Raw genomic sequence first — 14,967 nt, 5'->3', positions numbered from 1 at the left:
TTTGAGCATGATTTCTTTTTATTGATCAAATATCAATGTCACGAAACCTTCATTTTTAACAAACAACAAGCATACACTTCAGGGAATTATTTATTCAATATTTACATCAATTAATAATTCTAAGTTTCCATGGCAACTTCATTCAAGACATGTTAAGTCATATGCTTAAATTTATTCACACATTTTGTTGGTACTTCAATAAAACTAAAGTTTCTTACAGACAGTTTTTCAGTCATTTTATAAAAAGGCACACAGAACACAATGCAAACAAATAGTCTCAATAGAAGGAAGGGCACTCTCCCTGGTAAAGGACAGGGACTGAGTGCACAACGCAGAGTGAAGAAGAAGATAGAAAAGATGATGAAGAGGAAAACAAAAGACTTGGTCCTAGTGAGGCCTGGGTTCAATTCACCTTTCAATCAATCAATCAATCAATGGACTTCTCAAGGTTGTTTAGTACCCAGAGATGCAAGGAACTTATAAAGAAAGGAAGGGTCATTACGTCACTGTAGCACGTGAACGCACATTGGTGCCAAATGTGGAAACCTTCAGGTTGCCCAACATCGAGTTGAATGGTATGGCCATCTCCTGGTTTATGACCTTTAAACAGGTTATTACCTCGGATGTCTGAATCATCTGCACTTTGTTGCTTCGTTAACTCGCTAATGTTTGATATATTGGTTGATGTATATTTCCTCAGATAGCGGTTTAATTTTGTATTTGAATATAGGTGTCAATAGAACTGGCACCAAAGTCTGGCACCAAGCAGAGAATAGAACACTGGTGTTTTGACGTGATGACCATTCCTTGCAGAGATGGTGTGGTGGTTAAGACCCCTGCAAGGCCTGGGATCAACTCCTGCCCAGAGCCTTCTCCCCTGCTCAGTTTCCCTCTCAGCCCACCCTCCTTAAACCCTCTGAAATGTATGATCAAACCAGTGTGATTAGAATATTGAGAACTCAACAACTTAAAGATGATGTAACAATGGCTGCTGGTCATTGAGGCCCACAGAGTTCTGAAATAGGATTCTGACATTTAAAACCTCACTTCGCGAAGGGTTAGAAACGATTGAGTTATATTTGTGTTAACTGCTGTCTTACTAACAGAACGCACTCGCAAGCATCTCTCATGACTTTTCTTCACATCGGATCCAGATGCAGCAACCTATTCTTTAGCCAGCCTATAGGCCTCACAGCGGCCATTTTGACATGCCAATGTAGGGTAAACACAGGTGTAGTTAATCACATTAATTAGGGTTCCATTCCATTTAGTGCTGGAGCCAGGGCCCTGGTACTGTGCATGCCGTCTCATGCTCTGGCACACCTAAATGGAATGAAACCCTAATTAATGTTAGTTAATGTTAATGGAAGTTGGCATCTGACTTGGAATATTTTATGATGGAAATGCAGACCATTCTTTGCCGGAGTCCTTGCTGACATTTCCAGTGTCCCTGGCACAAGCTAGAGTAGCCACCTGTTCCAAGGCTTCAAGACCACAATCATTCCTGTCCCAAAGTCACATGTATGAGCAACTATGTTGCACTGCCCTAAAAGATCATGAAGTGTCCCTCGTCCTCACAGACTGACCACTGATCAGACACCATAGACCCTCCCGACCAATCACTCCACTGAAGATGCAACCTCCACTTGCACTCGCCCACCTCGACTACAGAGAGGCGTATGTGAGGAGCTCTGCGTTTAACGCCATCATTCCTACAAAGGGCAAACTATAAGCCCTTGGACTTCAGTCCGTAAGGATGGGAGACCACACCTCCACTACACTCATCCTGAACAAAGGGGCTCCACAGGGCTGTGTCCTCGGCCCACTGTTACACTCCGCCAGGCACAAGACAAACTTGTTACATTTTCAGACGACACTACAGTGGTGCATTTGATCCATAACAACAAGGAGGCAGCAGACCGGGAGGAGGTGGAGCTCCTAGAGAACAACCTCTGCCTCATCGTCAAAATTGTTTGAGTTGATTGTGGATTTCAGGAGACGCAACACAAACCACACACTTATCTATGTCGATGGAGTCGAGAGTTTTAAATTGTTGGGGGTCCACATAACCCAAGACTTATCATGGTCCCTCCACACCTCCTCTATCATCAAGCTCGCCAATGCCTCTACTAGGCTGAGGAAAATCAAGCTGCACCCTCAGATCCTAACCAACTTTTACAGAGAGCAGCTACTGTGGCTGACCAGTAGACTGACCAGCATCACAGTCTGGTCTGGCAGCTCCACTGTGGCTGACCAGTAGACTGACCAGCATCACAGTCTGGCCTGGCAGTTCCACTGTGGCTGACCAGTAGACTGACCGGCTGCATCACAGTCTGGCCTGGCAGTTCCACTGTGGCTGACCAGTAGACTGACCGGCTGCATCACAGTCTGGCCTGGCAGTTCCACTGTGGCTGACCAGTAGACTGACCGGCTGCATCACAGTCTGGCCTGGCAGTTCCACTGTGGCTGACCAGTAGACTGACCGGCTGCATCACAGTCTGGCCTGGCAGTTCCACTGTGGCTGACCAGTAGACTGACCGGCTGCATCACAGTCTGGCCTGGCAGCTCCACTGTGGCTGACCTGTAGACTGACCAGCATCACAGTCTGGCCTGGCAGCGCCACTGTGGCTGACCAGTAGACTGACCAGCATCACAGTCTGGCCTGGCAGCTCCACTGTGGCTGACCACAAGGCTCTCCAGCGGGTGGTGAAAACAGCCCAGTGTATCACTAGAACTGCACCACCACCCATACGTGACGCAGGAGATGTCTGAGGAGAGCCCGTTGCATCATCAAGGACCCATCACACCAAAGCCACCACCTGTTTGACCCCCTGGAATACTTTTGACGACTAATATTACCTACGAGTGACAGACTTGCAGTCTTTATATATAACTTTACATTTTCTAACTCTTTTCTATTCAGACTTTTATTTACTCATTTTGTTTTTGTGTTTTTTTATGTCTAAAACTGTCTTGAGAGACTGGCGAACAAGACCTTTTGTTATACTGGAATGTGTATAATGACAATAAATGTAATTGAATTTAATTGAATGAAGACAAGGTTCTCATATCCAACCTATTGAGAAATGGTTGGGAATCAATGGTATCATCACTTGCAAATTAATTGCAGTTTCTATTGAGATTTTGGATTGATTGAATAGGAGGTGAAATGAGCCTGGTCCTGTTACAGCAGAAAGGACACCGTCAGGGCGGTCAGGTGGCGTAACGGAGATTGCGTTCGTCACCAACCCCGGAGCGGCTGGATTCGCCTGTTCGAATCCAGCTCACAGCTCCGGGGTTGTCACCAGCTTGGCTGGCCGTTCACACTAATACAATTGGCAGTATTAGAGGGTGGGAGAAGCTGGCGGGGTGGGTCCGGGTCGTTGTAAACAGCGACTCCTACAGTTCGGTCGGGGCGCCTGCTAAGCGCAGATAGGATCTAAGTGGGATAGTGTGATCCTTCCACACGCTACGCCCTCTCAGTGAGAATCCGCGCTGCCAGGTGAAAAGAAGCGGTTGATTGGCTGGACGTGTGTCGGAGGAAGCACGTGGTAGCCTCCACTCTCCCAGACCGACTGTGGGGGGTAAGTGCGCAGCGACCAGGAAGGGGATTGGGAATTGGCATAACGACTAACATTGGGATGGGAGAAAATCGGAGGAAAAAGGAGGGAGAAAAAGATAAAAAAAAATAAATAAAAATAAAGGACACCGTCAGCAGTACGTGCACATTGTCCTTCCAAGGCCAGGCCAGTTGAGTACAAGGCTGGATTCACACAGGCACAAAAAGCTCTGGTTTTAAAGGTAACACTTTACTTGAGGAGGCACAGATAAGGTTTAAATACCAAGGAAATAAAAACTATTCATTGCATTCCATCACATCCATTAGTCGGCAAACGGGTGATTGTAATCAACTATTTATTATCAGTAAATGACAACCGTGGCCAATGAGCTGTGGCACTGTGCCGTTTCGCCTGGCAAGACGTGTCATGAGAACAATGTGGATATGTTAACATAGTGTAGATGTTGTTTAACTGATGATTACCTTTTAATTAGAGGTGAGCAGGTAGAAAATGGGGATTTCAGAGTCGAATGGAAAATGTACTGAACGTGTCGTTGGGAAGCAAAGCAGAAGCCATTCTGGAAAGACTTCCTGCACTGAGGTCTGAGTAACTGATGGTTAAGGAACAGTTTGTTGACAACAACATAGCTCTTCTTCTTTAGTTCCTAGTTAACAACATAGTTCTTATGTAGTTCCTAGTTAACAACATAGTTCTTCTTTAGTTCCTAGTTAACAACATAGTTCTTCTGTAGTTCCTAGTTAACAGTTCTTCTGTAGTTCCTAGTTAACAACATAGTTCTGTAGTTCCTAGTTAACAGTTCTTCTGTAGTTCCTAGTTAACAACATAGTACTTCTTTAGTTCCTAGTTAAAAACATAGTTCTTCTTTAGTTCATAGTTAACAACATAGTGATTCTTTAGTTCCTAGTTAACAACATAGTACTTCTTTAGTTCCTAGTTAAAAACATAGTTTTTCTTTAGTTCATAGTTAACAACAGTGATTCTTTAGTTCCTAGTTAACAACATAGTACTTATTTAGTTCCTAGTTAAAAACATAGTTCTTCTTTAGTTCCTAGGTACTTCATCATTATTATTGTGCCCCCTCATTCTTTTTTAACCCTTTGAAGCAGATCTCTGAGGTATTTAAACGAGCAGGACCACTCAGCCAGACAACTCAGAAAACTATCATGGAATAACTTACTGTGTGTTCATAATTACAATCCATCTGTTTTTATAACTTTTAAGCTATCCATAAAAACCATGTATCGAAAATGAATTTGACAAATTATTCCAACACATCAAGAGCTACATTTAATAATTTTTCATAGCTTATCGGTCAACATGGGTGATGATGGTTTCTAAAATACAGCTCCTGATCTTCTAATGTTTTAATTAGAAGATCACATGGGGTCCAATTCCTCAAAATACCACCCCTATTCAGTAAAGGGTTAAAGAAAAAGAAAAAAGAAACGTTTTTTTTGTTCCTTTTGAAAAAGAAGCCTGAGTAAGATGCCTCGTCTCCAGTGATGCCGTATATCATATCTCTCTCTCTCTCTCTCTCTCTCTCTCTGTAAAGGGCTCAGTCCAGCTCAGCTTAAATGGCTGAAAGTGCAATATTCTGCAGGAACCCTTCAATGACGACGACTAGCGACTCACAAGGAGCAGCCGGCCATGTATTTCCCTGTTGAGAGAGATAGAGAGAGAGAGAAACAATTACAAACATAAAAAAGAAAAGAACCTTGTTTATACAAACCCCTCTAGAAATGATAGTCCATGGGCCAGACCAGATATCGGTACCACTCAAGGTGACGAAACGTACATATACTTTTTAAAAAGATCTATGTCTGTAGATGCTATTTTGGTATGATAGCCCTTCCTGAGTGGTAGCTGTATCATAATTATCAAGTCATGAAGTATACGCACCCCCTCAAGAAATTGCATTTCAGGGGGCGGCTACGTGGCGTAGTGGGCAAGGCGCTCGCCACGAAATCTGGAGACGCTGGGCTTGCCTGTTCGAGCCCAGCGCTCCACATTTGCTTTCAGTTTAGCTGGTCGTCCGTACTAATACACATTGGCCATATTAAGGGGTGGGAAACTGATGGGTGGGGATCGGGCGTTGTGGACAGCGACTCCTACAGGTCGGTTGGTGCGCCTGCGCAGTAGAATCAGGAAGTGTCGGGGGCAGCGTGAGCCTCCCACGCGTTACTCCTCGCCACTGAGAGATCGAGCTGCGCAGGTGAAAAGATGCGACTGCTGTTACCTCAAGTACCGGAGGGGACTTGTGCTATGTATGACTTAGTCCACATTGCAGCCGGCTTGTGGGAGGCAAGAAACAGCGTTCGTGACAGGGGAGGGTTGAATTGGATGATACGAAATTGGGATGGGAGAAAATATAGAAAATGGAAGAAAAAGTAAAAAAAAAAAAAAAATTGCATTTCAGATGCTGGTGCATCTGGCGCATATCCTGCTTTAGACACATGTAACATCTGTCAATGTTTCACAATATTGTCTTTGGGGCGGTTAGGTGGCCGAGCGGAGATTGCGTTCGTCACCACCCCCGGAGCTGAGCTGGATTTGCCTGTTCGAATCCAGCTCACAGCTCCGGGGTTGTCACCAGCTTGGCTGGCCGTCTGCACTGATACAATTGGCTGTATCAGAGGGTGGGAGAAGCTGGCAGGGTGGGTCCGGGTCGTTGTAAACAGCGACTCCTACAGTTCGGTCGGGGCGCCTGCTAAGCGCGGATTGGACGTGAGGGGGATAGTGTGGTCCTCCCACACGCTACGCCCTCTCAATGAGAATCCGCGCTGCCAGGTGAAAAGAAGCGGTGATTGGCTGGACGTGTGTCGGAGGAAGCACGTGGTAGCCTCCACTCTCCCAGATGATCTGACTGTGGGGGGTAAGTGCGCAGCGACCAGGAAGGGACTGGGAATTGGCATACGACTAACATTGGGATGGGAGAAAATCTGAGGAAAATGGAGGGGGAAAAAGACCAATAAAAAAAAAAACAATATTGTCTTTGGTATACTTTTAAAGGGGACTGTCATTTTTCATCTTTCTGACCAATATAGAGGTCACTGGAGCTCTTTGAACAGTCAACAACACAAATTTTTACACAATCTTCGCCTAAATGATATACTATATTTTAGCCTTGTGTCATCTCTAGGAGCAACAGGGACACAAAATACAAAATCTACAACACTCTCAGGACCATAAGGACAGTAGAGGTTGAGTTCTTTCTTTCTGGTGATGTATCATAGTTATTAAAGACAGTATAAGTTGAGTACTTTCTGGTGATGTATCATAGTTATTAAAGACAGTATAAATTGAGTACTTTCTGGTGATGTATCATAGTTATTAAAGACAGTATAAATTGAGTACTTTCTGGTGATGTATCATAGTTAAAGACCGTATAAGTGGAGTACTTTCTGGTGATGTATCATAGTTAAAGACAGTATAAGTTTAATCCTTTCTGGTGATGAAAGTACTCAACCTCTACTATTTTAACTATGTTATATTACCAGAAAGGACTCAACCTCTACTGTCTTTAATTATGATACATCACCAGAAAGTACTCAACCTCTACTGTTTGTAACTATGATACATCACCAGAAAGTAGAAAAGTAAATATTTGGGATGGGATTAGGTTACCCATCTCAACTCTATCTTAAGTACACACAGATCGTGATAGCCTGACTATAATCAGATCTTGACATAGGCCTATTCCCATTAATAACGATACTGTATACTGTGGGATTAAATGTATAATTCACTTTCAATGTTAATTTAGTTTATAATGTTGTTCTGTTTAATAGGTTGTTTATAAAACTCTAAGTGGTTCCGTATCTCCTTGTGGTGTCCTTTATGACCACTTTGTGACATTATCCTAGTGGCTGTTCTGTATAGTTTAATAGGAGCCTAGTACTGCTCTTCTAATTTAAGGCTCACAATCACCCCTGACAAGAAATAGTATAGGCATATTATACATTTCCTGAATCTTTATGGTCCTGAGAGAGATTTTGTATTTTGTGTCCCTGTTGCTCCTAGATGACACAAGGCTAAAATATAGTATATCATTTAGGTGCAAATCATGTAAAAAGTGTGTTGTTGACTGTTCAAAGAGCTCCAGTGACCTCTATATTGGTCAGGAAGATTCACATTTTAGCTTGAATGAAAGATGACATAGTCCGCTTTAAAATTTATTTATCCTTTATTTATCCAGGAATGTCCCATTGAGATACAAGATCTCTTCTTCCAGGGAGTCCTGAAAATTATACCAAAGACAATATTGTGAAACATTGACAGATGTCCTCTACGTGAGTCTAAAGCAGGATATGCACCAGCATCTGAAATGCAATTTCCTGAGGGGGTGGGTATACTTCATGACTTGATAATTATGATACAGCTACCACTCAGGAAGGGCTATCATACCAAAATATCATCTACAGACATAGATCTTTTAAAAAATTATATGTACGTTTCGTCACCTTGAGTGGTACCAACAAGTAAAATTTTGGGCTCTGGCCCATGGACTATGAGTGTTTGGTAAGACTGTTGTTTGGTTCGCATTATTGAAATATGTATGGAAACACAAATATTTTTTAATTCAATATAGTACATTGCAAAGTTGTTTCCAAGTGCAATATTTGGCAGAAAATGTGTAATATGATTGGCTATCATTTAGATTAGATTCAAATGTATTGTCATTATACAGCACAAGTACAGTACAACGAAAATAAGTTTGGCATGCAACCAGAGTGCAAATGTAACAGTAAAGTGCAACAGCAATATACAATGTACAGGTGATTAAACTGTGTACAAAATATACAAATTAGTACTACTGAGTGTAGTGCTAATCAGATGTATGTACAGAGTTGTAGTATAATATGTACAGTCAGTGATACAGGTATAAAGACACTATGGCAGTAGTCATACTGACCAGCAGCGTAACTAGTAAGATATCATCATCATTTATTTATTCGTACATGGAATTACCACAGTCCAACAGTACATATTAATATAATTCACCAAATTCCATGGCCGAAAGGAACAGGAAGAAGAAAAATTCTCATATATACCTGCCCCTACACACATACAACACACCGATAGACTTATTGCGTAAAACGAAACAGAATATACCCATTTTGTAAAAATGGAAATGTTGAGATCAGAGGTTCTGTGTAGGATTGTTAGTAACTGTCTAACTGCATATATAACTGTTTCCACTAGTAACTGTCTAACTGCATATATAACTGTTTCCACTAGAGGGTGCTCTAGGCGGAGCCACTCAGGAACACCACCAGGTGGCGAGTATAAATAGAGATGTCTCCTCCCATTCTTTCTCTTTCCCCCAGCCTCTCAGTGAGAGGAGACCTGTAGAACTGCTGCTCTGCCATGGGAATAAATAAACCACGCCAGTTAAGGCTCAAGATAGAAACCATGCCTCTTGACCACATTATTGTCGCCCTATAGCCGAATTCTGTCAACAGGAAACATCAACACAACTAAATTAAATCAACATAAATAATCCCATTTTGTGTATCTATCAGTCAAACTACATATCGCTGCTGGCGGGACAAAACCTCATAACTCCATTTTTTTTTTTATATATATAAATCAACTCCGTAGATCATCCTCCATATGTGTGTGTGGGTTTTACAAAGTTTAAACAATGGGAAAGCATTAAACCGATCATCTGTCTAAACCTCCTAACTCTATTCACCCTCAAATCTGTGTTCGTTTTTTTCATCTGCTGAAAAGTTGTGTTTTTGGAGTTATGAGGTTTTGTCCCGCCAGCAGCGATATTTAGGTTCATTCATTTAGACACACACACACACACACACACACACACACACACACACACACACACACACACACACACTTATATAATGTATTATTCTATATTATACTTCTATATAATTTTATAATTACTGCAATTCAATGCTATGTTATCCTGTTATGCTAAACTGCAATATTATACTAAACTGTGCTATACTGTCTATTTATCTTTTCTTTGTACAACCTTTTGAAGTGAAATATATTAGTAGAACTCTTTTCATCATTCTGCAAAGAGTTCCATAGTGTGATACCTATAACTGAGGTGCACCTTTGTTTTAAGGTGGTTTGTGCAAATTGGTGCTTAAAATTGAATTTCCTTCTGCTGTCATCTGGACAGGGAACGAACAACCTCTGTATATTTGCTGGTAATACTCTGCATTTTGCTCTAAACACAACTAATAAAGTCTGTATTTCAGCTAACTCTTTAAGTTTCTTTTTTTTGTATCCACTTTTTCTCTTTTTCTCCCATCCCAATTCCACTGTGCCAATTCTTCCCTCCCCTGTCTTGAACGTTGCTCGCATATGCCCCCCACTGGCCTGTTGTAGGGAGGATAGAAGCCTTGCATCACGTGTCCCCTCCGATACACGAGGAGGCAGCCTGTCGCATCTTTTCACCTGCCAGCGTGGACTCTCATTGGCGAGGTGTAACGTGTGGGAGGCTCACACTACCCCCGCTATTTCCTGTCTCTGCTGTGCAGGCGTCCCCAACCAACCTGTAGGAGTCGCTGTCCACAACGTCCAGATTACCACCCATCGACTTCCACCCCCTAACTCTGCCAATTGAATTAGTATGACAGCTGATCCAAGCCGGAGGCAACGCCGACAGCCGGAGCCGACAGCCGGAGCCGAACCTGGTGTCTCTTGCGTTGGTGACGAGCGCAATGTCCGTTGCGCCACCCAGCCACCCTAACTCTTTAAATTTCAATAGTCTGGATTTAATAAATAATTCATTGGTATGTTCTCTTGAATCTACTTTGTGAACTATTCTTACTGCTCTCTTCTGTAATATAAAGGATTATGTGCAGGTAAGTACAGGCAGGTGTAGATCATATATACGGTGAGAATATATATATATATATTAGTGCTGTCAATAGATACATTTTTTTTTACTAATTAATCTCACAATTTTCTGTAATGAATCTAGATTAATCTAGATTAAAAATAGCATTTTTCGGTTTAAAACCGAAGCTTGTAACAGATATTACTTGAGTAAAATCCTGGAATTAATGTAAAATCAACACAAAGAAAGTATATTTAGATTCAAAGACTTTCTATGAATACAGTTTCTCTCCTGTGAAATAACAAATGTTCAACAAAACCATCAACATTGACTCAGCTTTAAAGACCTCTTTCTTATATCCGCGGCGCTAACAGAAATAAAAACAACCCAGGCCTATGTTAAAGTGCAGATTGGCTTAGAGGATGATAATGTCTTGTATGAACTATCTACCAGTAATATAAATCATATTAACAACAAAAATGTGTTCCATCTTCATGTCAGATGATTTTCAAAAAGGTGCATAAGTCAATGCAAAAAAAGAACAAGCAAATATACTGCTGAAAGTTCAGAACGTTGAAGATTTTTCACTCCATAGATTAATCTAGATTAATTTATTTTAATGCTTTAAATAATTTAAATGAATCTCAAGTTAAATCATTAACTTTGACAGCCCTAATATATATATATATATATATATATATATATATATATATATATATATATATATATATATATATATATATGGTATGTGTTTAGATGCAATAGCCAGGTGAGGTAGCACGTTCAGGGGGAAAAACAAACAAAGTCTGAAATTTAGCTGACATACATAGACGTTATTTTCATTTTAAGTAGAATTGTATTGTGGTCCCTGAGGGTGACAATACCATGGCTTGCCAGGCCTCAAACAAAACACAAAAAAAACCATTAGCTGGTCCCTGAGATCGAAAGCAATGAGAGTTAGGCAACGTGTTGATCACTGGAGCCAAAAGGTCACTGCTCTTTTTTTCATTAACATAAAATTGACAATCACTTCTGCACTTTGGGAATATAAAAAACTCACGCATAACTGTCTCCTTTGGCTAAAGTGCATCAAGGAGAAACTAAAACCAATTGGTTTGATGAAGCAGAATTCTGGAGTTGTATCTAGATTCTAAAGTTCTCTCTGGCCATGCTCAATGACTCTATGCAACACTAACCCATCCATCTATATTCATTGCACATGCATCCACATGCACACACTCACTTTAAATATTCACTTAGACACTTTAAACACTTTTTAACACTACACCATACTTTGTATCTTATGTATTACTAAAATATTTGTCCCTACCTAATTTTTGCATTTTAAGAAGTTTGCATTTTGTACTTCATTGTTTGCATTTTGTACTTTAGTTTGTATATTTTGTATAGTGTGTGGCCTTTATTCTTTTAACTTTTTTACTGTATGAAGCACAATCTCAGGGGGCTCATATAGAACCAAGCATTTCACTGTAATGTACATGTACCTTATATGTGACAAATCAAACTAAACTTGAAAACAAAAGTCTCACCTGTGGCGAATCTCTTCTTGACCAGAGACATGCGGTAGCGGCTCCCCACCAGCTCCAGATCCATCCCCGACAGTGAAGCCCCGGAGCCCACGAACTGAACCGCCAGGCTGGGTGGAGGGCCGCGGGGGGCCTCCAGGCACTGCCAGCTGGCACACAGGGTCCCCGAGCCTGGGATCACAACAAAACCAAAGGTTTAGCAAAGATATGCACTGCAGAAAATAATCAAATGATCTTCTCTCCTTCCTTTCTAAATCACTTGAACGTGCTGTATCCAACCAACTTACTGATTATCTCTTACATAATGACCTCCTAGACCCTAATCAGTCAGGCTTCAGGACTGGTCACTCCAAAGAGATGGCCCGAATAGCTTAGCACTTAGCAAAAGCAAAGGGCCTCTCCACTGTCCTGATTCTCCTGGACCTGTCGCGTGAATACTTTCGGCAGCCAACATGCCCTTCCGAGTTGCTCTGATTGGCCGAGCGCACGCATGAGCCGCGACAAGCTCCTCAGCCAGGCAGGAATACTAAACTCCCCTTAACGCAATTTATACAAATGGAAGTATTGATTACGCCGTAACGAATCATTAAAAAAATATACCGTTAACTGGAATATGTTGTTTCTTTACACATATGTTGGATTATGTAATTGGTTTGTCATGACAAACCAATAAAAAAATCGCGAATTAACCGGTGGCTACAACAACACACAGTAACTACATGCATCATTGTTTACAATGAACGGTGGGGCTAATCTAATTGACATCCAAGGACAACAATGTAAATAAGTCATTGCGCCTTTTCGTTCCTATCCTTGACTAAAGCAAATATGTGATGTAATGATCTGTATATGTTTTGTTGTCTAAAATAAATACCATACCATACCATGCATGTAGTTACTGTGTGTTGTTGTAGCCACCGGTTAATTCGTGATTTTTTATTGGTTTGTCATGACAAACCAATTACATAATCCAACATATGTGTAAAGTTACAGGTATATTTTTTTAATGATTCGTTACGGCGTAATCAATACTTCCATGCATATAAATTGCGTTAAGCAGAGTTTAGTATTCCTGCCTGGTTGAGGAGCGCGTCGCGGCTCATGCGCGCACTCGGCCAATCAGAGCAACGCGGAAGGGCATGTTGGCTGCCGAAAGTATTCACGCGGACCTGTCGGCAGACTTTGACACAGTCAACCATCAGATCCTCCTCGCATCCCTCGCAGGAATGGGAGTGACTGGCTCTGCGCTGGCATGGCTGACATCTTACCTCGACGACCGCTCCTGCCGAGTATCATGGAGAGGAACCCTGTCGGCCCTCCTCCCCTCCAGACCCCTCCTCTTCTCTCTACACCAAATCTCTGGGTAACATTTTTTATTTTTTTTTTAAACTTTGACCAGTCAGCTGGTTCTTTTTAGCGTTTATCGCTTTTTCTGGTCAGGCATGACCGACAGAAACAGGTTGAATAGGATATAGATCGGGGGAAAGACACTCTGAGAAAATACGGCGAGTCCGGGAGTCGAACTCGTGTACCCCAGATCTGTGACGCGCACGGTTGTCCCTGACGCCGCAATAGCGCCGAGATACGCGGTGAGCTACTGGAGCTCCCCCTGGGTAACATTATTATAATTTTTTTTTAAACTTTGGCCATTCCCCTGGCTCTTTTATACGTTTATCGCATTTATTCTGGTCAAGGATGACCGACAGAAACAGGCTGAAAGGGTTCAGATGGGGGGGAAGACACTCTGGGAAAGGCACGGCTGCAGTCCGGGATTCGAACTCGCTAAACCCCAGATCCGTGACGAGCACGGTTGTCCCCGGCGCTGAAATAGCGCTCGCGGTACGTGGTGAGCTACTGGAGCTCCCCTGGGTAACATTATTATGTCTCATGCCTTCTCGTATCATTGCTATGCCGATGACACTCAACTCTTCCTCTCCTTTCCTCTCTCAGATATCCATGTCTCTGAGCGAATCTCGGCCTGTCTGTCCGACATCTCCGCCTGGATGACGACCAACCACCTCAAACTGAACCTAAGCATAGTCATTGACGATCGCCTGAACTTCTCCGCTCACATCGCCGCAATGACCAGAACCTGCAGATTCCTCCTGAGCAATGTCGGAAGGAATCCGCTTCAAGGTCCTCGACCTGGCATATCGTGCGGAGAAGGGAACAGCTCCCGTCTACCTCTGGTCAATGGTCTCTACCTACACCCTCTCAAGACCCCTCCACTCTACATCCTCTGGCCACCTCAGACCCACTCCCATCCGAGCTCCGGGAGGGTCATCAAGGAGAAGCCGCCTATTCTCCTCACTCCACAATGGTGGAACGAACTTCCCACCACAGTTAGGACAGCTGAAGCCCGACCAATCTTTCGCCGTCAACTAAAAACGCACTTCTTCAATCAATATCTGAAATACATTTTTATTTTATTTTCAATAAACACTAACCTTCTTACTGTCTTATACTATCATGCACTCTTCCTACAATACTAATTATGTCTTTACTATTATGCACTAGGGGTGTAACGGTACACAGAAGCCACGGTTCGGTACGTACCTCGGTATTGGGGTCACGGTTCGGTACGAGTTCGGTACAACAGAAAAAAAAATATTTATAATTATTATTATTAACACGTTGAATGCCCAGCAGGGGGCGCACATTTAGTCCTTGAATGCCCACATCCACTTCAATGTTAGCATTAATATCGCCTAATCTATGTTTTAAATTATGGCTATGTGTCTAATCTGCCCGTCGCATTATCAATGACCTATTTCCAGTCAACATTGTTGAAGCAGATTGTTTTTTTATCAGTTCATTTCCGTTTCATAGCATTTAGAAAACCCCTCGTTTTCACGGAAAAAAAAGAGGATTCCATGATAATCGCCCCGTACTGTAATATTCTAGAACGTTGTCATTTGTCGGCCTATTTATGAATAGTTTTCAAATAAACGCTAGATTATCGATAGTATATGTGTACGTGTGCACGCTAGTGCCGCACGCTGAAAATCGATTCTCTCAGTTCCTGATC

At 42.2% G+C, this 14,967-nt stretch overlaps 1 protein-coding gene across 1 annotated transcript in view; it reads right to left on the bottom strand.

Moving 5' to 3' along the window:
- Positions 1-68: 68 nt before the first annotated feature.
- Positions 69-14,967, bottom strand: part of fcho1 (FCH and mu domain containing endocytic adaptor 1) — a 253,690-nt gene continuing 238,791 nt past the window's right edge. The window contains exons 26-27 of the mRNA XM_084310518.1: positions 11,943-12,110; positions 69-5,238 (exon numbers count right to left, since the gene is read on the bottom strand). Of these exons, the coding sequence (XP_084166644.1) occupies positions 5,210-5,238; positions 11,943-12,110 (197 nt within the window). The 3' untranslated portion in view covers positions 69-5,209. The remainder of the gene's footprint in view (positions 5,239-11,942; positions 12,111-14,967) is intronic.

The sequence above is a fragment of the Notolepis coatsorum genome, assembly GCF_963971535.1.
Source record: "Notolepis coatsorum genome assembly, chromosome: 3".
Taxonomy (NCBI): Eukaryota; Metazoa; Chordata; class Actinopteri; order Aulopiformes; family Paralepididae; genus Notolepis; species Notolepis coatsorum.
This window is presented reverse-complemented; position numbering and strand designations above follow the sequence as displayed.